This window comes from Nerophis ophidion, linkage group LG03 (genome assembly GCF_033978795.1).
Source record: "Nerophis ophidion isolate RoL-2023_Sa linkage group LG03, RoL_Noph_v1.0, whole genome shotgun sequence".
Taxonomy (NCBI): Eukaryota; Metazoa; Chordata; class Actinopteri; order Syngnathiformes; family Syngnathidae; genus Nerophis; species Nerophis ophidion.
In genome coordinates this window covers 40974171-40995697 of record NC_084613.1, presented here as the reverse complement: position 1 = coordinate 40995697, position 21527 = coordinate 40974171, and the positions used below count along the sequence as shown (strand labels likewise).

Below are 21527 nucleotides of genomic sequence, written 5' to 3'. Positions count from 1 at the left end.
TTCTTCCACATTTACCCATTCACACACACATTCACACACTGATGGAGGGAGCTGCCATGTCTACGTCAGTAGCCAAAGGAGGAGCCTTGTAGATATGTAGATCTACCTAACTAAATGCTCGCATGTCAGTTACGGAATATGGACTTGACATTTTTTGGCCAGATGAAATATTGCGTATATTTTTTAATAACATGTCTTGGTTGGTAGCCCTCAATTACAGAATGTTTAGCAGGCTGAATATTAAACTTTATTAATAAAAGAGAATGGTAAGACACTGTCATGCAGCGACATGAATACAACTTACTTGTACAACACGTAATTTACAGAATATCATAAGCATTTATTCAGGTAGAATCATCTCAGATTACATTACCAAACATCTTTGACAATCAAACCATGATCGTAAGAGTCCACATTTTGTGTTATTATTGCACCGAACTGTTGTGTAAACACGGAAGAGTAGCTCATCTCTTCTGAATTCATGTGCTCCCTCAGCTGGAATACAAATTCTGTCAGGGATACATACACCAATGCCCTTTAGGTAAGTTGTTAAATTTTAAACACGCTTTCTGTCATGCAAAGCGTGTTTATGTCCTTTTTGTGTTCAGACTTTCATTTCAGCCATGCTTTCTTCCAGCCCTTCAGTCCACTCTCTCGCCAGACATAAGTGTAATACGCAGCCTGACGTTTGCTGTCATCTGATCCCAAACAGCACAAATGGCTGCTTCATATACATCTAGTACGCGTGCGTGCTAAACATGCTAACTAGCATGGGAATACGTCGGCGGCTACATCCAGCGGCCTGTGAAGCAGGGGAGTCTAGTAGCAGCGGGGGCCGTCTACGGAGCAGACGCCAGCGGTGTGATCGGAAACGCGGATGCCGAGCGGGGCTAAAAACAAAGCAGAAGGCTAATCCCCACAGAACACCACTTCCCTCCATCCCGAAGACGGATTTAGATGGAAAATGCGAGACTACTTGTCTGGGTAAGGAGTCAGTTAAATTAGAACAAGTTTTTTCTGCTTTGAGTGTTTCAGAGTTGGACATGTGTTTTACTGAGGTGGCTAACTATGATGCGTGCAGTTTATCAAAGCAACAAACAAACAATCGGAAAATCCCCGTTACTGAGGTGGCTAACCATGATGCGTGCAGTTTATCAAAGCAACAAACAAACAATCTGAAAATCCCCGTTACTGAGGTGGCTAACCATGATGTGTGCAGTTTATCAAAGCAACAAACAAACAATCGGAAAATCCCCGTTACTGAGGTGGCTAACCATGATGCGTGCAGTTTATCAAAGCAACAAACAAACAATCGGAAAATTCCTGTCGTATCAATTCCTAGATATGGTCGTAACTATACTAAATGCACTGGGCATAATAAACACAACATTATTAATATTGGTACTACGGATAATTTGATCAAAAACTCCCTAAAACAGCCCACTACCTATAATATAGGTTTTTTAAACATAAGATCATTGTCTCCTAAAACGTTGTTAGTTAATGATATTATCAGAGACAACAATCTTAACGTCATCGGTCTCAGCGAAACCTGGCTTAAACCAAACAACTTTTTTGCGCTAAATGAGGCATGTCCTCCTAACTTTACACATGCGCATATTGCCCGTCCGCTCAAAAGGGGTGGGGGGGTCGCACTAATATACAACGAAAACTTTAACCTTAGTCCTAACATAAATAATAAATATAAATCGTTTGAGGTGCTTACTATGAGGTCTGTCACACCACTGCCTCTACACCTGGCTGTTATCTACCGCCCCCCAGGGCCCTATTCGGACTTTATCAATGAATTCTCAGAGTTCGTTGCTGATCTAGTGACACACGCCGATAATATAATCATAATGGGGGACTTTAATATCCATATGAATACCCCATCGGACCCACCGTGCGTAGCGCTCCAGACTGTAATTGATAGCTGTGGTCTCACACAAATAATAAATGAACCCACGCATCGCAACGGTAATACGATAGACCTAGTGCTTGTCAGGGGCATCACCGTTTCCAAAGTTACGATACTCCCGTATACTAAAGTATTGTCCGATCATTACCTTATAAAATTCGAGGTTCAGACGCATGTTCGTCAAACTAATAATAATAATAACTGCTATAGCAGCCGCAACATTAATACAGCCACAACGACAACTCTTGCTGACCTACTGCCCTCGGTAATGGCACCATTCCCAAAGTATGTGGGCTCTATTGATAACCTCACTAACAACTTTAACGACGCCCTGCGCGAAACCATTGATAACATAGCACCGCTAAAGTTAAAAAAGGCTCCAAAAAAGCGCACCCCGTGGTTTACAGAAGAAACTAGAGCTCAGAAATTATTATGTAGAAAGCTGGAACGCAAATGGCGCATGACTAAACTTGAGGTGCACCATCAAGCATGGAGTGATGGTTTAATAACTTATAAACGCATGCTTACCTTAGCTAAAGCTAAATATTACTCAAATCTCATCCACCGTAATAAAAACGATCCTAAATTTTTGTTTAGTACAGTAGCATCGCTAACCCAACAAGGGACTCCTTCCAGTAGCTCAACCCACTCAGCTGATGACTTTATGCAATTCTTTAGTAAGAAAATTGAAGTCATTAGAAAGGAGATTAAAGACAATGCGTCCCAGCTACAACGGGGTTCTATTAACACTGACACGATTGTATATACGGCGGATACTGCCCTCCAAAATAGTTTCTCTCGTTTTGAGGAAATAACATTAGAGGAATTGTTACAACGTGCATATGGAATAAAACAGACAACATGTTTACTTGACCCTCTTCCTGGGAAACTGATCAAGGAGCTCTTTGTATTATTAGGTCCATCAGTGCTAAATATTATAAACTTATCACTCTCCTCGGGTACTGTTCCCCTAGCATTCAAAAAAGCGGTTATTCATCGTCTTCTTAAAAGACCTAACATTGATCCTGACCTCATGGTAAATTACCGACCGGTGTCTCACCTTCCCTTTATTTCAAAAATCCTTGAAAAAATTGTTGCGGAGCAGTTAAATGAACACTTAGCGTCTAACAATCTATGTGAAACCTTTCAATCCGGTTTCAGGGCAAATCACTCCACGGAGACAGCCCTCGCAAAAATGACTAATGATCTATTGCTAACGATGGATTCTGATGCGTCATCTATGTTGCTGCTCCTCGATCTTAGCGCTGCTTTCGATACCGTCGATCATAATATTTTATTAGAACGTATCAAAACACGAATTGGTATGTCAGACTTAGCCCTGTCTTGGTTTAACTCTTATCTTACTGATAGGATGCAGTGTGTCTCCCATAACAATGTGACCTCGGACTACGTTAAGGTAACGTGTGGAGTTCCCCAGGGTTCGGTCCTTGGCCCTGCACTCTTCAGCATCTACATGCTGCCGCTAGGTGACATCATACGCAAATACGGTATTAGCTGTCACTGTTATGCTGATGACACCCAACTCTACATGCCCCTAAAGCTGACCAACACGCCGGATTGTAGTCAGCTGGAGGCGTGTCTTAATGAAATTAAACAATGGATGTCCGCTAACTTTTTGCAACTCAACGCCAAAAAAACGGAAATGCTGATTATCGGTCCTGCTAGACACCGAACTCTATTTAATAATACAACTCTAACATTTGACAACCAAACAATTATACAAGGCGACACGGTAAAGAATCTGGGTATTATCTTCGACCCAACTCTCTCCTTTGAGGCACACATTAAAAGCGTTACTAAAACGGCCTTCTTTCATCTCCGTAACATCGATAAAATTTGCTCCATTCTGTCCACTAAAGACGCTGAGATCATTATCCATGCGTTTGTTACGTCTCGCCTCGACTACTGTAACGTATTATTTTCGGGTCTCCCCATGTCTAGCATTAAAAGATTACAGTTGGTACAAAATGCGGCTGCTAGACTTTTGACAAGAACAAGAAAGTTTGATCACATTACGCCTGTACTGGCTCACCTGCACTGGCTTCCTGTGCACTTAAGATGTGACTTTAAGGTTTTACTACTTACGTATAAAATACTACACGGTCTAGCTCCATCTTATCTTGCCGATTGTATTGTACCATATGTCCCGGCAAGAAATCTGCGTTCAAAGGACTCCGGCTTATTAGTGATTCCCAAAGCCCAAAAAAAGTCTGCGGGCTATAGAGCATTTTCCGTTCGGGCTCCAGTACTCTGGAATACCCTCCCGGTAACAGTTCGCGATGCCACCTCAGTAGAAGCATTTAAGTCTCACCTTAAAACTCATTTGTATACTATAGCCTTTAAATAGACTCCCTTTTTAGACCAGTTGATCTGCCGTTTCTTTTCTTTTTCTTCTTTGTCCCACTCTCCCGTGTGGAGGGGGTCCGGTCCGATCCGGTGGCCATGTACTGCTCGCCTGTGTATCGGCTGGGGACATCTCTGCGCTGCTGGTCCGCCTCCGCTTGGGATGGTTTTCTGCTGGCTCCGCTGTGAACGGGACATTCGCTGCTGTGTCTTGGATCCTCTTTGGACTGGACTCTCGCGACTGTGTTGTATCCATTGTGGATTGAACTTTCACAGTATCATGTTAGACCCGCTCGACATCCATTGCTTTCCTCCTCTCTAAGGTTCTCATAGTCACCGACGTCCCACTGGGTCATTATTGTCACCAATGTCCCACTGGGTGTGATTTTTCCTTGCCCTTATGTGGGCCTACCGAGGATGTCGTGGTGGTCTGTGCAGCCCTTTGAGACACTAGTGATTTAGGGCTGTATAAGTAAACATTGATTGATTGATTGATAGTAAAACACTAAAGTCGGACAAGGTGAGCGCAAAAAAACATGGTTAGCATCTGAATGGTGACTGTCTGACATGTTTATTGTTAGATTAACTGGAGCATTTTTCTCTGTTCAAATCCATTGAGCCATCAGGAGGAGTGTGTGTGGTCTGAAAACATCCTGAGCCCAAACAAACTAATGAGCTATAGACGCAGACTCCTCATTCCCAGGATAAAAATGTGAAAGCATTAGCATACAGCTGACAAAGATAAACACACAAAATGGGCAATGCCTTGTTGAAACTGCACATGAATGCTAATTGGAGTAGTCATTTAAGTCTGTCATTGATGGAGTGTTGCTAATAGGGATTATATGACCCCTCTTAAGTAAACACCAAGTGACCTCCATTATGACTACTTATCACAGCTACAGCCCTTTCCTTTCTTTCCCTGCGAGGGGTGAAGCCTGACACATTCCTCCCCTGCCAACTGCTGGGTCAGCGGTGTGCACTGATAGACGGGGAACATGGATTGTTTTCATGGCAAGAACAGAAGAGGTAGGGATTGGGGAGAAAACAAGCATATTACTCCCACCTTGAGGAGATGTCAAGCTGGGTTCTCAAAAATTGTCTCATTATCAAGACTTTTTTGTGGGGTAATTTGCTTAATAACACACTCAGGAATATAAAGAGAACTTGTCCTGTGTTCTTCTCACGCACACCTTAAACGGCAGCATCTTGGCTGAGCTGCGGTCGGTCTAGTCTTGTATGACTCGAGTGCTTAAAATTAATTAGCACTGCCCTGTCCAACCTGGGGGGCCGTCACATCATAATCCACCAATTGTTTGTCGCAAAGAGACTGCCACTCTGCAAATGAAGGTTCAGCTGAGTGAAGAAAGCTTGAGGAGGGGTGACTGGTAAAGGTCAGTCCATGTCTTGTTTTAACAACAGCACATTAAATTAACTTACTTCCTCCAGCTTTACAACGGTAATAAAGAGAAGGAACTGCAGAGAGAGACGCAGGCAGTGCTGACTATCTGCTTTGTGCGATGATGTATCAGTCCTGCTCATGCAGCTCAACCAGAAAATAAGTCTTTTTTTTTCTTGAACCCCTAAATGGAATATTTAGCATTATGAACAAGGCAAGCTATTCTTTCAAATACCCCCCCCCCCCCCCCCCCCCCCCCCCCTCTCAAGACTAACTACCTTGGCCCATGCTACTCAGGAGATATTCCGAAAGGACTGTAGGGCATTCAGTTACTTTTGAATCTTGCTTCATTATGCGTAAAGGAAATGGAAAACTCAGCAGACGCTGCCAAATAGCCTTGTGATTTTAACAGCCATTGGCACATCATGCATCACAATACCTCCTTGTTATGAGAGCGTGAGGTAACAGTGCTGTAAGATGTATATTTTCCGACAGAGTTGCAGAGTGTGTGCTAAGTTTGTCCAGATGGCTCCATAAGGTAGAGCAAACCTATGTGGGAGTTGACACAGAAACAAACACACACGCACGCACACGCACATTCACACACACACATGCACACACACACACATACACACACACACACACACAAACGCACGCGTACACACACACACAAATGCACGCACGCAAACACACACATTCGCAAACACACGCACACACGGTCACGAACACAGCTGTATGTGATGCGCAATTTGTTTGTTGCTCATTGAAAAGCTAGGAAACGATACATGTTGTTTGCCGGGGACACTTGGATTTCACTTAGGGTGCATTTCTGCAGGAAATAAAGAAAGGCAAACAGTTTAAAGTTTTTGCCCCATGTCTAGTGTACAGTAGTGTCTCGACTTGGCTCTGCATGGGGCGGTCAGTTATCCAAATATTATGGCCTTATTGTTGCAGAAATTTGTCAAACCCCAACCCAGTAGATCTACATATAGTCATACTAACAAGCAGCGTTTATTCAAGACGAGACTAAGGGCAGGAAGAAAACTGACTGCTGCAGTAATGTGGAGACCGGAAAATTTTCCACTGCGAGGCTACAGTTTGGACTTGTAGTCGAAAACTTTGTCCCATATATATTACATTTGTAGAAATGGGATGTAGAAAACAACATTATGTATTGAATTGTATCCTGAAGGAGACAAGGACAGCAGGAAACCAGACCGTAGCAAAGTGGAGACTGTGGGGAATAATACTGTGGCATCCCTCAGATGGTCCTTTAAAGGGGTCAAATTATGACTTCTATTTTCTACATTTGAAACACTTCCTTGTGGTCTACATAACAAGTAACAGTGTTTTTGTTTTTTTGGTCAACATTTTGCATGATAATGTTTTACAGACATCTCTCTGACTCTATAATTTTGAACTATTCGCTACTTTTTGTTAGAAATGACAACAACATGTACGAGCCAATCTGCCCCACAACCACAAGTCAGAGAAAAAGAACAAGCTCATTGACTACACGGTCAGACTACAATGGCAGGTGTGTGCAAAGCTCTTCAGGTAAATTATAAATTACTTTTCTCAGTAACTCACTAATGCATCAGCCCTTAAAATGCATCTTTGGCGATTCTCCAGGATGCTGGATGAAGTAAAACGGGTCTGTAAATAATTTCGTTTTGTATCACCGACCAAACAACATGAATTTAAAGTTTCTACATACAAGAAAACTGTTGTATTTTTGTGAAATTAATTTGAAAAATTTGTTGCACCACCAAACTAAAAAAGAGAAATTAAATCCACGGATTAATCAATGGATTAATTGATTTAAGAAATATGTCAGAGTTAGTTTATGATTTACCCCAAGATGCAGAGAAGGAGGCAGGCGTTGAATAGGGAAACATGATTTAATTAAAATACTAGAACAAGAAAAAACAAAAAGGGTACTAACAAAAAACGCGCACGAGGTGGATAACAAACTAAAATAGCTAGCATGGGAGCTGGAAGATAACGAGCCTAGCGTGGAAGCTAGCAGGAGAACAAGAACAAACAAAAGGGTACTAACAAAAAGTGCGCACGAGGCGGATAACAAACTAAAAGAACTAGCATGGGAGCTAGCAGGAAACAGAAGTCGTTACTTGTAGTATGAAAACAAAACGGAAACAGGGAACAAAAGACAATAGGCTACAAACAGCTACCGAAATATAGCTTACCGCTACTCTGCAATGACAAGACACGACACAACACGACAGGAGCGACAAAAATAATCCAGCACAGACTGGAAGTCGAAGTAGGTAAAAACAGGAGCGGGCTGATTGACACCAGGTGTGGCCAGGTGCTATACAGAAGCAGCTGAGCGGAAACAGCGCCCAGGGAGAAACACAGGAAACAGACAAAGTAAGAGCGCTGACAGGAAATACTACACACAGAGGAAACAAAGAAAAATGCAGATGAAAAAACTAAAACATCGCCAAACTGTCAGGGACAAGCCTGACAAAATACTTGTTTAGCTGGGACTGAATCAACAGCACCTCTGCTGGTTTCTTTTAAGTAATGCATCAACTGCTTCAACATACCATAAATCCAAATTCTGTGCCACACAATCGACAGAATTCTTCTTGGATAATTGCTTGGCTTGCTTAGAACCCTGGTGACAAGGTAAAGGAAATAGTCCCTGGTAGTACATGTCAAGCTGCAGTGGTCCCGGGCCTTTCACCACATTAGAGACTGTGCTGGGACACATCACTGGGCACCTCCTCCTGGGGAGGGGTGGTGGGGTGGCGCAAGCATTAGACAGGAGGAAGTGCAAGGGTTCCTATGGCGGAGCAATGCTTTTTTTTTTTTTTAAAGTATTTCCATAGTAGAAAGGAGGTGGGGGTGTTGTGGGCGGGGGGTGTCCATATGCTTGTGTGCCACAAGGACAGGGGGTGTGTGGGATCAGATGTCGCCTGATGATTGACAGCAACAGGCTTAAAATGCAATGCTAAAACTTACAGCGTCCTCTTGGGCTGCATTGTTTTGCTAACAGCAGGAAAGCGACAAGTCCAATGTTGTTTTACAGTTTCCACACACAAGTCAAAGGACAAGGAGGATGTCTGTGAAGAGGAGGGACTCTGGCCTATATAATTGAATTTACATTTGTCACAAACGTCATCCATCCATCCATCCATTTTCTACCGCTTATTCCCTTTCGGGGTCGCGGGGGGCGCTGGCGCCTATCTCAGCTACAATCGGGCGGAAGGCAGGGTACACCCTGGACAAGTCGCCACCTCATCGCAGGGCCAACACAGATAGACAGACAACATTCACACTCACATTCACACACTAGGGCCAATTTAGTGTTGCCAATTAACCTATCCCCAGGTGCATGTCTTTGGAAGTGGGAGGAAGCCGGAGTACCCGGAGGGAACCCACGCATTCATGGGGAGAACATGCAAACTCCACACAGAAAGATCCCGAGCCTGGATTTGAACCCAGGACTGCAGGAACTTCGTATTGTGAGGCAGACGCACTAACCCCTCTGCCACCGTGAAGCCACAAACGTCATCATGCATTGTTAAATTTAACAGGGGCCATTTTACAGCCTCTCTGCGCGACACCTCAATGCAAAAAGCGGGTTTGAGTCTGAGCCTGGAGGCTGTATTTCAAATGATGTCAGAGCTAAGCTGTTGTAGTTGGACTGTAACACGCTGCTCACTGTATCACAGCCGCAGGAACTTGTATTTGCTCTGCTTGCAGATGATCATTCTACATCATCCAGGGGTGTCTGCCAAATACATGTCTGTCAACGTATCTGCAAGACCAAGTTTGACAGGGAAATGATGAAAAACAGGTTTCCTTTTTATGCTCTTCCTTTTGTCTGACACAGGACCAAAGTAAAGATTCATCCGGTGGAGGCCGCTTGGAATCCCATCTGTTCATCTGTAAACACACAAAATTGCCTCTCTAATCTTATTTAACTTTCACGATTTGTTTACTCTTGGTGTAGTCGTGCCGTGAAAGCATGGCCGCCACGCTGTGAATGAAGCATTGTCTGAACACCAACAGATTTAATCTCCCCCCCAAAACCAACGAGCCCCCACTCGCCTTGCCCTCTTTCCAGCATCCCTGACGCCACATGCAGGTATTGAACATACTGGACATGACAGGAATGGCTGATATGTCTTACTTTAGAGCTCCCATATTCTCCTCTTAGAGGTGCACAATGTGTTTATTGGAAGTGTGTTCCCCCAAATCTAGCCTTGGTGCTGGAATTTAGCAGTTTTTTTGTTAATTAGGTGCGAAGTAGGGATGTGCCGGTCGATCAACTACCGATTAGTATTAGGCGATTTTCGTAAAAATAATAACTTTTAATGCCGTTCACAAATGCCGGCTGATATTTATTTAGTCTCCAGGTTTACAAGTGGCTAGCAGCTAATTATGTGTCTCCATATGAGTGACGTGCTGTCAGGGGAGGCAAGTGAGGCAGTGCCTCACCTTGCCACCAGGAGGGGTAAAAGGCCTAACTATGAGATGTTCAAAAAACAGAGTAATAAAACAAGTTTGAATATTTCTCTTTTGGTATATGCTTTCTATGTGGCAGGCCATGAGGCAGCAATGGCCTCTGCCTCAAAGCAGGGAGGCGATATATTGTTCAATGCCTCAGCAATAATCTGACTCGCCACACTGGGAGAAATGGGGGCGCTAAAGCTAGCAGACACATGTCTCTCCAGCAGAAGGAAGCCTTTTTTCTTTTCTTTTTTAAACTGTATTTATAACAAACATTGCATTTTTATTAGAGTAAGCCAGCCTTTGTGGGTGTTATTGCTGCTTCAGGTAAAAATACAGAAAGGTAAGATACACTCACTATACATGATTTATTTTGTTAAAAGAAAATGGGACCAAAAAGTATTTAATAACAAATTTATCAAATACTTATTGGACCAATTTGTCAAACCTTAATATCATTATGATAACGTTTTTATGAAAGCAAATTACTCTCTTCGTTTTCCTGTTATTTTAATGTGCAACCTAAATTAACAATGGTTAAAACTGCTCATACGAATTTAAGTGAAATAAAAAGAAGAAAAAAAACTCCAAAAGTATCTGTGCCTCACCTGGTGTATAGATCACCGTACGTCACTGCTCCAAATACAGTGTGGAGACGCTTATCTAAGCCAATAATAATCAACTCCATTACAGCAAATAAACAAGTAATATTGTATTGATATTTTTTAAATAAAAAAATTACAGTTATTATGTGTGATTGGTATTGGTATTGCTATCAGCCGATCTCATTCAAGAACGTTCGGAATCGGCGGCATAACATCGTGATCGGAACATCCTACTGTGTAGTCCATGCTTGTCTCAAGAGAGGAAACGCTATTGTGTGCATTTTATTAACTTTTTACATATTCAGTGGTTCCTCAGTTTTTGTCAGTAATCTGTTCCAAAAGATCAAAATCAAACCCAATTTATAGAAAAGAGAATAAATGTTTCAAATAAAAAACAAATCATCCAACCATCCATCAGTTTTCCGCTTATCCGAGGTTGGGTCGCGGGGGCAGCAGCCTAAGCAGGGAAGCCACGGGGAAGACTTCCCTCTCCCCAGCCACTTCGTCTGGCTCTTCCTGGGGGAACCCGAGGCGTTCCCAGGCCAGCCAGGAGACATAGTCTTCCCAACGTGTCCTGGGTCTTCCCCGTGGCCTCCTACCGTTTGGACGTGCCCTAAACACCTCCCTGGAGAGGCGTTCGGGTGGCATCCTGACCAGATGCCCGAGCCACCTCATCTGGCTTCTCTCGACGTGGAGGAGCAGCGGCTTTACCTTGAGCTCCTCCCAGATGGCAGAGCTTCTCACCCTATCTCTAAGGGAGAGCCCCGCCACCCGGCGGAGGAAACTCATATCGGCCGCTTGTACCCGTGATCTTATCCTATCGGTCATGACCCAAAGCTCATGACCATAAGTGAGGATGGGAACGTAGATCGACCGGTAAATTGAGAGCTTTGCCTTCCGGCTTAGCTCCTTCTTCACCACAACGGATCGGTACAACGTCCGCATTACTGAAGACGCCGCACCGATCTGCCTGTTGCTCTCATGATCCACTCTTCCCCCACTCGTGAACAAGACTCCTAGGTACTTGAACTCCTCCACTTGGGGCAGGGTCTCCTCCCCAACCCGGAGATGGTACTCCACCCTTTTCCGGGCGAGAACCATGGACTCGGACTTGGAGGTGCTGATTCTCATTCCGGTCGCTTCACACTCGGCTGCGAACCGATCCAGAGAGAGCTGAAGATCCCTGCCAGATGAAGCTATCAGGACCACATCATCTGCAAAAAGCAGAGACCTAATCCTGCAGCCACCAAACCGGAACCCCTCAACGCCTTGACTGCGTCTAGAAATTCTGTCCATGGAGGTTATGAACAGAATCGGTGACAAAGGACAGCCTTGGCGGAGTCCAACCCTCACTGGAAACGTGTCCGACTTACTGCCAGCAATGCGGACCAAGCTCTGACACTGATCATACAGGGAGCAGACCGCCACTCTCCACAGGACTTCCCGAGGGACACGGTCGAATACCTTCTCCAAGTCCACAAAGCACATGTAGACTGGTTGGGCAAACTCCCATGCACCCTCAAGAACCCTGCCGAGAGTATAGAGCTGCTCCACAGTTCCACGACCAGGACGAAAACCACACTGTTCCTCCTGAATCCGAGGTTCGACTATCCGGCGTAGCCTCATCTCCAGTACACCTGAATAAACCTTACCGGGAAGGCTAAGGAGTGTGATCCCACGATAGCAGCCCTTTGAGACACTAGTGATTTAGGGCTATATAAGTAAACATTGATTGATTGATTGATAGTTGGAACACACCCTTTGGTCCCCCTTCTTAAAGAGAGGGACCACCACCCCGGTCTGCCAATCCAGAGGTGCCGCCCCCGATGTACACGCGATGCTGCAGAGTCTTGTCAACCAAGACAGCCCCACAGCATCCAGAGCCTTAAGGAACTCCGGGCGGATCTCATCCACCCCTGGGGCCTTGCCGCCGAGGAACTTTTTAACTACCTCAGCAACCTCAGCCCCAGAAATAGAAAAGCCCACCACAGATTCCCCAGGCGCCGCTTCCTCATAGGAAGACGTGTTGGTGGGATTGAGGAGGTCTTCGAAGTATTCCCTCCACCTATCCACAACATCCGCAGTCGAAGTCAGCAGAACACCATCTGCACCATACACGGTGTTGAGAGTGCACTGCTTTCCCTTCCTGAGGCGGCGTATGGTGGTCCAGAATCGCTTCGAAGCCGTCCGGAAGTCGTTTTCCATGGCTTCCCCGAACTCTTCCCATGTCCGAGTTTTTGCCTCCGCGGCCGCTAAAGCTGCACACCGCTTGGCCCGTCGGTACCCGTCCACTGCCTCCGGAGTCCTATGAGCCAAAAGAACCCGATAGGACTCCTTCTTCAGCTTGACGGCATCCCTCACTGCTGGTGTCCACCAACGGGTTCTGGGATTACCGCCCCGACAGGCACCAACAACCTTGCGGCCACAGCTCCAATCAGCGGCCTCGACAATAGAGGTTCGGAACTTGGTCCACTCGGACTCAATGTCCCGCACCTCCTTCGTGACATGTTCAAAGTTCTTCCGGAGGTGGGAATTGAAACTCTCTCTGACAGGAGACTCTGCCAGACGTTCCCAGCAGACCCTCACAAAGCGCTTGGGCCTGCCAGGTCTGTCTGGCTTCTCCTCTCTGAGCTGTTACCTTACCGTGGTAGAGGAGTTTGCGTATCCCAATGATCCTAGGAGGTATGTTGTCCGGGGGCTTTCATACCCCCTGGTAGGGTCTCCCAAGACAAACAGGTCCTAGGTGAGTGATCAGACAAAGAGCAGCTCAAAGACTTCTATGGAATTACAACAAAATGGACTTAGATTTCCCTTGCCCGGACGCGGGTCACCGGGGCCCCGCTCTGGAGCCAGGCCCGGAGTTGGGGGACAATGGCGAACACTTGGTGGCCGGGCCTGTACCCAAGGGGCCCGGGCGGGCACAGCCCGAAGAGGCAATGTGGGTCATCCCTCCAATGGGCTCACCACTCATAGGAGGGGCCATAGAGGTCGGGTGCATTGTGAGCTGGGCGACAGCCAAAGGCAGGGCACTTGGCGGTCTGGTCCTCGGCTACAGAAGCTAGCTCCTGGGACGTGGAACGTCAGGAGCCTGTGCTAGTGCGCGAGGGAGAGAAGTTCCGGCTGGATATAGTCGGACTCACCTCGACGCACAGCAAGGGCTCTGGAACCAGTTCTCTCGAGAGGGACTGGACTCTCTTCCACTCTGGCGTTGCCGGCAGTGAGAGGCGACGGGCTGGGGTGGCAATTCTCGTTGACCCCCGGCTCAAAGCCTGCACGTTGGAGTTCAACCCAGTGGACGAGAGGGTAGCTTCCCTCCGCTTTCGGGTGGGGGGACGGGTCCTTACTGTTGTTTGTGCTTACGCACCAAACAGCAGTTCAGAGAACCCACCCTTTTTGGGTACACTCGAGGGAGTACTGGAAAGTGCTCCCCCGGGTGATTCCCTTGTCCTACTGGGGGACTTTTAACGCTCATGTTGGCAACGACAGTGAAACCTGGAGAGGCGTGATTGGTAAGAATGGCCGCCCGGATCCAAACCCAAGTGGTGTTTTGTTATTGGACTTTTGTGCTTGTCACGGATTGTCCATAACAAACACCATGTTCAAACATAAGGGTGTCCTTATGTGCACTTGGCACCAGGACACCCTAGGCCGCTATTCCATGATCGACTTTGTAGTTTTGTCATCGGATTTGCGGCCTCATGTTTTGGACACTCGGGTGAAGAGAGGGGCGGAGCTTTCTACCGATCACCACCTTGTGGTGAGTTGGCTGCGATGAAAAACAAATCAAATCAAATAAATGGGTCGTAGACACCCAAAAATATTAACATACATATTCATGCAGAAAACATTGTGAAATATATATAAATGAGCAATTAAATGATTAAAAATAACATTTAACATGACGGCGGTGAGCATGGCGGGAGCAGCGAGAAGAGGAGGATTCCACCTTCAGACTGTGCTTTGATTTCTTTCTTGAATTCAATAGTTTTTCTCACCTTCTTTATCAAAGTGTTGTCAATGTGTACTTTCTTTGACCCCATTGTTTGTTATTTTGCAGTCAGACTAAAAAAACCAGAAACGGAGTCACCGAAGGCAACATGTTGGATTCTTTGTTTGGGGACTTGATTTTGTTGAATGCCTGACGTTTGTTACAAGCAATGTTTGATCCTACAATAACAGAGACTTTATAAGGAAACCGTAGTCCTACTGTACACTGTAAGTCTGTAACTACACTTGGTCAACATAATAGAGGCCAGATATCACACACAAAAAGGTAACATTAAGGAGTGGGCGAAAGGGACACACAAATTACCAGCACTAGCATATAATATCACAGTCACCTTTTAACAGCAATGCTAGATTAGCTTAACCGCTGAAGAAAAAAACTAAATGATCAAATTTAGAGCTTTCACGCCTGCAGCTGACTGATGGAGAGTTGGCAGAGGTACAGCAATTGTTTTAAGATGTGTAAGGAAGCTGGCTTTGTTAAAAAGCTGTCCTCCATAAAGTGGTTGGCATATACATGGGGGTACGTTCATATAAGAGCAGGTGGGTGGCGATGTATCATGTGCATTTGAAAGGAGGAGTTTTTTTTTCATTGAGGCGTTACAGAAAAAAAATTATTTCAAAAGCGACTGAGCGCCTTTTCTCTAACAAGTGGAGCAAATAAGTGACGAAGATGAGAGACTTTGTTCACTTTTTGGGTTCATGAACTGTATTACAGTTATAACTACGGCACCGTATCAAAAACCGACATCAATCTCTAAAGGATATCATCACATGGGCTCAGGAACACTGCAGAAAACCACTGTCACTAAATACAGTTTGTCACTACATCTGTAAGTGCAAGTTAAAGCTCTACTATGCAACGCAACAACCATTTATCAACAACATCCAGAAACGCCGCCGGCTTCTCTGGGCCCGAGATCATCTAATATTGGACTGATGCAAAGAGGAAAAGTGTTCTGTGGTCTGAAGAGTCCACATTTCAAATTATTTTTGGAAATATTCGACATTATGTCATCCGGACCAAGGGGGAAGCAAACCATCCAGACTGTTATTGACGCAAAGTTAAAAAGCCAGCATCTGTGATGGTATGGGGGTGCATTAGTTCCCAAAGCATGGGAAACTTACACATCTGTGAAGGCACCATTAATGCTGAAAGGTACATACAGGTTTTGGAACAACGTATGCTGCTATCGATGCGCCGTCTTTTTCATGGACGCCCCTGCTTATTTCAGCGAGACAATGCCAAGCCACAATCAGCACGTGTTACAACAGCGGGGCTTCGTAAAAAAATAGTGCGGGTACTTTCCTGGCCCGTCTGCAGTCCAGACCTGTCTCCCATCGAAAAATGTGTGACGCATTATGAAGCGTAAAATACGACAGCGGAGACCAGGACTGTTGAACGACTGAAGCTCTACATAAAACAAGAATGGGAAAGAATTCCACTTTCAAAGCTTCAACAATTAGTTTCCTCAGTTCCCAAACATTTATTGAGTGTTGTTAAAAGAAAAGGTGATGTAACACAGTGGTGAACATGCCCTTTCCCAACTACTTTGGCACCTGTTGCAGCCATGAAATTCTAAGTTTATTATTATTTGCAAAAAAAAAAAAGTTAATGAGTTTGAACATCAAATATATTGTCTTTTTAGTGCATTCAATTGAATATGGGTTGAAAAGGATTTGCAAATAATTGTATTCCGTTTATATTTACATAAACACAATTTCCCAACTCATATGGAAATGGGGTTTGTAAACGACTTCACTAAAATACGAGAAAAAATGCAACTTGTGTGATTATTGGAGGACATTTACAGTATATGTTACCTTGCTGTCCAGCTTTGCACAAATTTACACACTGCAGGACTGTTTTACAGGAGCTTGGATTTGAGATTTTAAAAGCAAGCTGATGTCATAGGATACTTTTTTGCTGATATTGGACCGACATCCGATATCAATATCAGATTAAGACATTTATGACATCATTAAAAGGCAATTTTGTTAGATAAGGGATCTATTTATCCAATTTTTGCAATGACTTTTGACTCGTGGCATTTAATTATTAAGAGACTTGTTACAAGCATGTTATGTACATCAAGCGACACATTGACCTTGGCACAGTAAACCAAATTGTGGTCATATCCTGGTCAAGCGCGCACGCACGCACGCACACACACACACACACACACACACACTCTCACACACACACACACACACACACACACACACACACACACACACACACACACACACACACACACACACACACACACACACACACACAACACACACAAACACACGGGCGTGATGTGAGACCATTCGTGGCCAGCAAGCTGCAGGAGAGCTGGACTCCTTACACAGACTTGTGTTCTTACACCCTGGGAAGCTGATGGATGATGTTTGTTTGGTTTAGCTCTGGGGAATGTGCGCGCACACACACACACACACACACACACACACACACATTAGGCTCGCCCTTCTCTCAATTCCCCATCCCCGTGTTGATTTTGGGCTGCGTTTAGTTTTTTTTAAACTTATTTTTCCGTCTCTTACTTCTCTGTGTGAAAACATTAACTGAGACTACTTTCTCCACTGGAGCTGGAGTTCTAATGAGCCATGAATGTGAAGTTCAACCATCACAATAAAGAAAAGAAAGTTCACCATGAAAGTCTCACCTCGAGCACACTCCAGCAGCACCACAGCCTCCAAGATGAACAACACAATGCTGAGGACTCCCATAGCGGGTCCAAATACAACTTTAGGCTTGCTGAATCTGAAAGACACATTGACGCAATATGAAACTGCAAACGGAAAATATTACGCGGAGTGTAAACGTCTTCAAAATACTAAAATTAACTTGTATATTTATAATGCACTTTTTATTTTACATTAAATCTCAAACTGCTACATATTAAAAGACATACAAAAATAAAAGAGAAAACTTGGATAAAACATTACAAGACACATTAAAATCAGCAATAAGCTTTTGTAAAAAAAAAAAAAAAGTCCTTTTTTAAAAGTACCAAATTATTCATGTTCAAAAACATCATCATTTTGCTGGACACACAGTTGATGTACATTTTCTATTTCACTGCATTCTTTCATTCTTTATGACCTGTTCTCTGGGTTGAATCCAAACTGTAGTCCAGGGTCATTGAGAGGCTCAGTATATTTTAAATGATTTTGAAAAATGATCATATTATATTTAAAAAATAATAACTACAATCAAGTAAAGTTGTAACAATGTGGGCAAATTGTGGCTGAAGGTGGTGAGATGTTGATGTGATGTGAGGCAGCATGATGTGATTTAGTTTTACAACTCAGAATTAACATTGTTACAAATAGACAACGTTTTCAATGAAAAAATAAATGTGTGTACCCCGCCTTCCGCCCGAATGTAGCTGAGATAGGTTCCAGCATCCCCCGCGACCCCAAAAAGGGACAAGCGGTAGAAATGGATGGATGACAAACCTGAATGTTGACTGAATGAAGTCAAGCTCGCCTCCTGACAGTAGCTGAAGTCCGTGTTGAGTCCATGAATCAAAAGAGACACTTCCTGGGCCTTTGTCAAACCTTTCCGTCCAGCAAACCTTCTTTTTGACACAAAAGCCACGATGTAAACGACGGAATGAAGCAGAAATGTGTCAACAACAACAAGAAAATTAGTCCAGCGTTCTTTCCGCCGCCAACACCAACAAGCGACTCGTGCCATGCGCAGGCTCGCCGCTGAGCGTGTGCGCGCGGAGGGAGGCGACCAATCAGAGACCACGCAGTTATTAACCCTTTGCCTCGCACAGTAGATACAGTAGAGTAGACCAAGGGTGACCAAAGTGCAGCCCGGGGGGCATTTGCACAATATTGGTACCATACAGCAAAAAGACACATTTTGAAGAGTTTGTCTTTTAATACATTGCGTGTATGAGGTCATTTTCCTGTTTTCAAAATCACAAAAAATGCTCCCTTTATTCTCAGATTTTCAGTGGATGAAGTTTAGACAAACAGACAATAGATAATAGCGAGAAACTGAACATGAACATACTGTGATATTGTTTTAACCGTAGAAAATAAAAAGATGAAGTAAAACTTGGACAATATGTCATGAAAATAAACTTTAGGCAATAAACTTTAAAATAATTATAACATGCCGGTTGAATTAGTGCAGTGTTTTTCAACCTTTTCTCAGCCAAGGCATATTTTTTTTCATTGAAAGAGGCACACCCCCAGCAGAAAACATAAAAAAATGAAATTCAGCAGCCGATATTGACGATAAAAAGTCGTTCTTGCAATTGTGGATATTCATTTCAACCATAACCAACCATGCATCACTATAGCTCTTGTCTCAAAGTAGGTGAACCGTCACATCACAACGTTAATTATTTTGAGTTTTTTTGGTGTTCTCCTGCGTGTTATGTTTTAGTTCTTATCTTGCGCTGCGATTTTGGTGGCGTTTCCTGTTTTGTTGGGATTTTCCTGTGGCAGTTTCATGTCTTCCTTGAACGCTATTCACGGCACCTGCTTTGTTTTCGCAATCAAGACTATTTAAGTTGTGCGGATGCTATCCTTCTTTGTGGGGACATTGTTGATTGTCATGTCATGTACAGATGTAGATTGTGGACGCCGTCTGCTCCACGCGTTGTAAGTCTTTGCTGTCGTCCAGCATTCTGTTTTTGTATACTTTACAGCCAGTTCAGTTATAGTTTTGTTTTGCATAGCCATCCCTAAGCTTCAATGCCTTTTCTTAGGGGCACTCACCTTTTGTTTATTTTTGGTTTAAGTGTTAGATACCTTTTTACCTGCACGCTGCCTCCTGCATATTGTGATCACGACAAACCAAGTTCCCGACATCTACAAAGCAATTAGCTACTTGCTTCCACCTACTGATATGGAAGCGTATTACACGGTTACTCTGTTGAGCTCTAGACAGCACAGACACTCAACAACGGCACATTATTTGCAGACTATAATTACTGGTTTGCAAAACATATTTTTAACCTAATTAGGTGAAATTACATAATCTCTCACAGCACACGTGTGTGCCACGGCACAGTGGTTGAAAAACACTGGATTAGTGTTTATTAAATAGACGACTATAGATAACAGTGAAAAAGTGAACATGAACGCACTGCGATAATGTTTAGGTGGCAGAAAGTGAAACCATCCACTAAAACCCGGACAATGTAAGGAAAATAAAAAATGGAGAATTTAATATAATATTATGCCGGTTAGATTAGTGTTTACATTCTAAAGTAGGGTTTAGTAATTGAGTGAAATATTTTTGGCCTGTGAGTTCAGTTTAAACCAGTACTGCAAAATAAAAATAAAAAGTGTTTTTCAAATGTAACTCTTAAGACTCAACAGCCATATTAGCTGGCATTTGTTAAGAAGACTTTAGAAAATGTACAGCAGCTTGAGAAAAATAAATAAACAAATTCCAATATATTTAAAAGCAAAAGAGGTTATCGTACGTCTCGTGTTGAGAGAATCTGGGATGAGCGGAAAACGTCACAGAATACGCTGCATAAAATCAGTTTTTTAGTGAGTAACCTCCAAAGACATGCACCTGGGGATAGGTTGATTGGCAACACTAAATTGTCCCTAGTGTGTGAATGTGAGTGTGAATGTTGTCTCTCTATCTGTGTTGGCCCTGCGATGAGCTGGCGACTTGTCCAGGGTGTACCCCGCCTTCCGCCCGATTGTAGCTGAGATAAGCGCCAGCGCCCCCCGCGACCCCAAAAGGGAATAAGCGGCAGAAAATGGATGGATGGATGGAGTTCAGTTTAAACCAGTACTGCAAAATAAAAATAAAAAAGTGTTTTTCAAATGTAACTCTTAGGACTCAACAGCCATATTAGCTGACATCCGTTAAGAAGACTTTGGAAAATGTACAGCAGCTTGAGAAAAATAAAGAAACTAATTCCAATATATTTAAAGGCAAAAGAGGTTGTTATCGTATGTCTCGTGTTGAGAGAATCTGGGATGAGCGGGAAACGTCACAAAATACGCTGCATAAAATCAGATTTTTAGTGAGTAACCTCAAAGACATGAAACTGGGGATAGGTTGATTGGCAACACTAAATTCTCCCTAGTGTGTGAATGTGAGTGTGAATGTTGTCTATCTGTGTTGGCCCTGCTATGAGATGGCGACTTGTCCAGGGTGTACACCGCCTTCCGCACGAGTGCAGCTGAGATAGTCTCCAACACCCTCACGACCCTGAAAGGGACAAGCGTTGGAAAATGGATGGATGGGAAATTAGGGGAGGCCCCAACCTTTTTATGTTCCTTGAGGTAACACTTTGCCAAAGTCATTGTAATCTAAAATTATTAGCCAATTGGTAAAATAACATTTTAAAAGCATGTCAGAGTCTTGCATTGCGGTTATTTACAAAATAGGGACAGTGAATAGTGTAATAGAATATGCACTTCAGGTAAAATAGCATAGAAAATGTAGCCTATTGTAGAGTTCCAAAATATACTATAATAGTGCTGCTATCTAGTGGCGAAATACATGTTTGCAATGGAGTGCTTCTATTGCCAGAAACATTAATACATAACTGCCTCTCATGTGTAAAAATAAATGTACATAATCTTAATGATTAGAGTGGTGATAAATGTGTAAATAAGTGTAGCTTACTGTAAAAATAGTGTGGGTTTATTTTACAAGAGGATGCAATTCTCCATTACCATACGTTCATAGGAATTAAAATTTGCTTATTCAAAACATGAGTGTCTGAAAAAATTTGCTTCCCAGTATGGCTCA

At 43.7% G+C, this 21527-nt stretch overlaps 1 protein-coding gene across 1 annotated transcript in view; it reads right to left on the bottom strand.

Moving 5' to 3' along the window:
• LOC133549626 (fibroblast growth factor receptor-like 1) overlaps positions 1-18490 on the bottom strand; it is an 89115-nt gene extending 70625 nt beyond the window's left edge. Inside the window, exons 1-2 of the mRNA XM_061895245.1 lie at positions 18242-18490; positions 17446-17543 (exon numbers count right to left, since the gene is read on the bottom strand). Of these exons, the coding sequence (XP_061751229.1) occupies positions 17446-17509 (64 nt within the window). The 5' untranslated portion in view covers positions 17510-17543; positions 18242-18490. The remainder of the gene's footprint in view (positions 1-17445; positions 17544-18241) is intronic.
• Positions 18491-21527: the final 3037 nt, after the last annotated feature.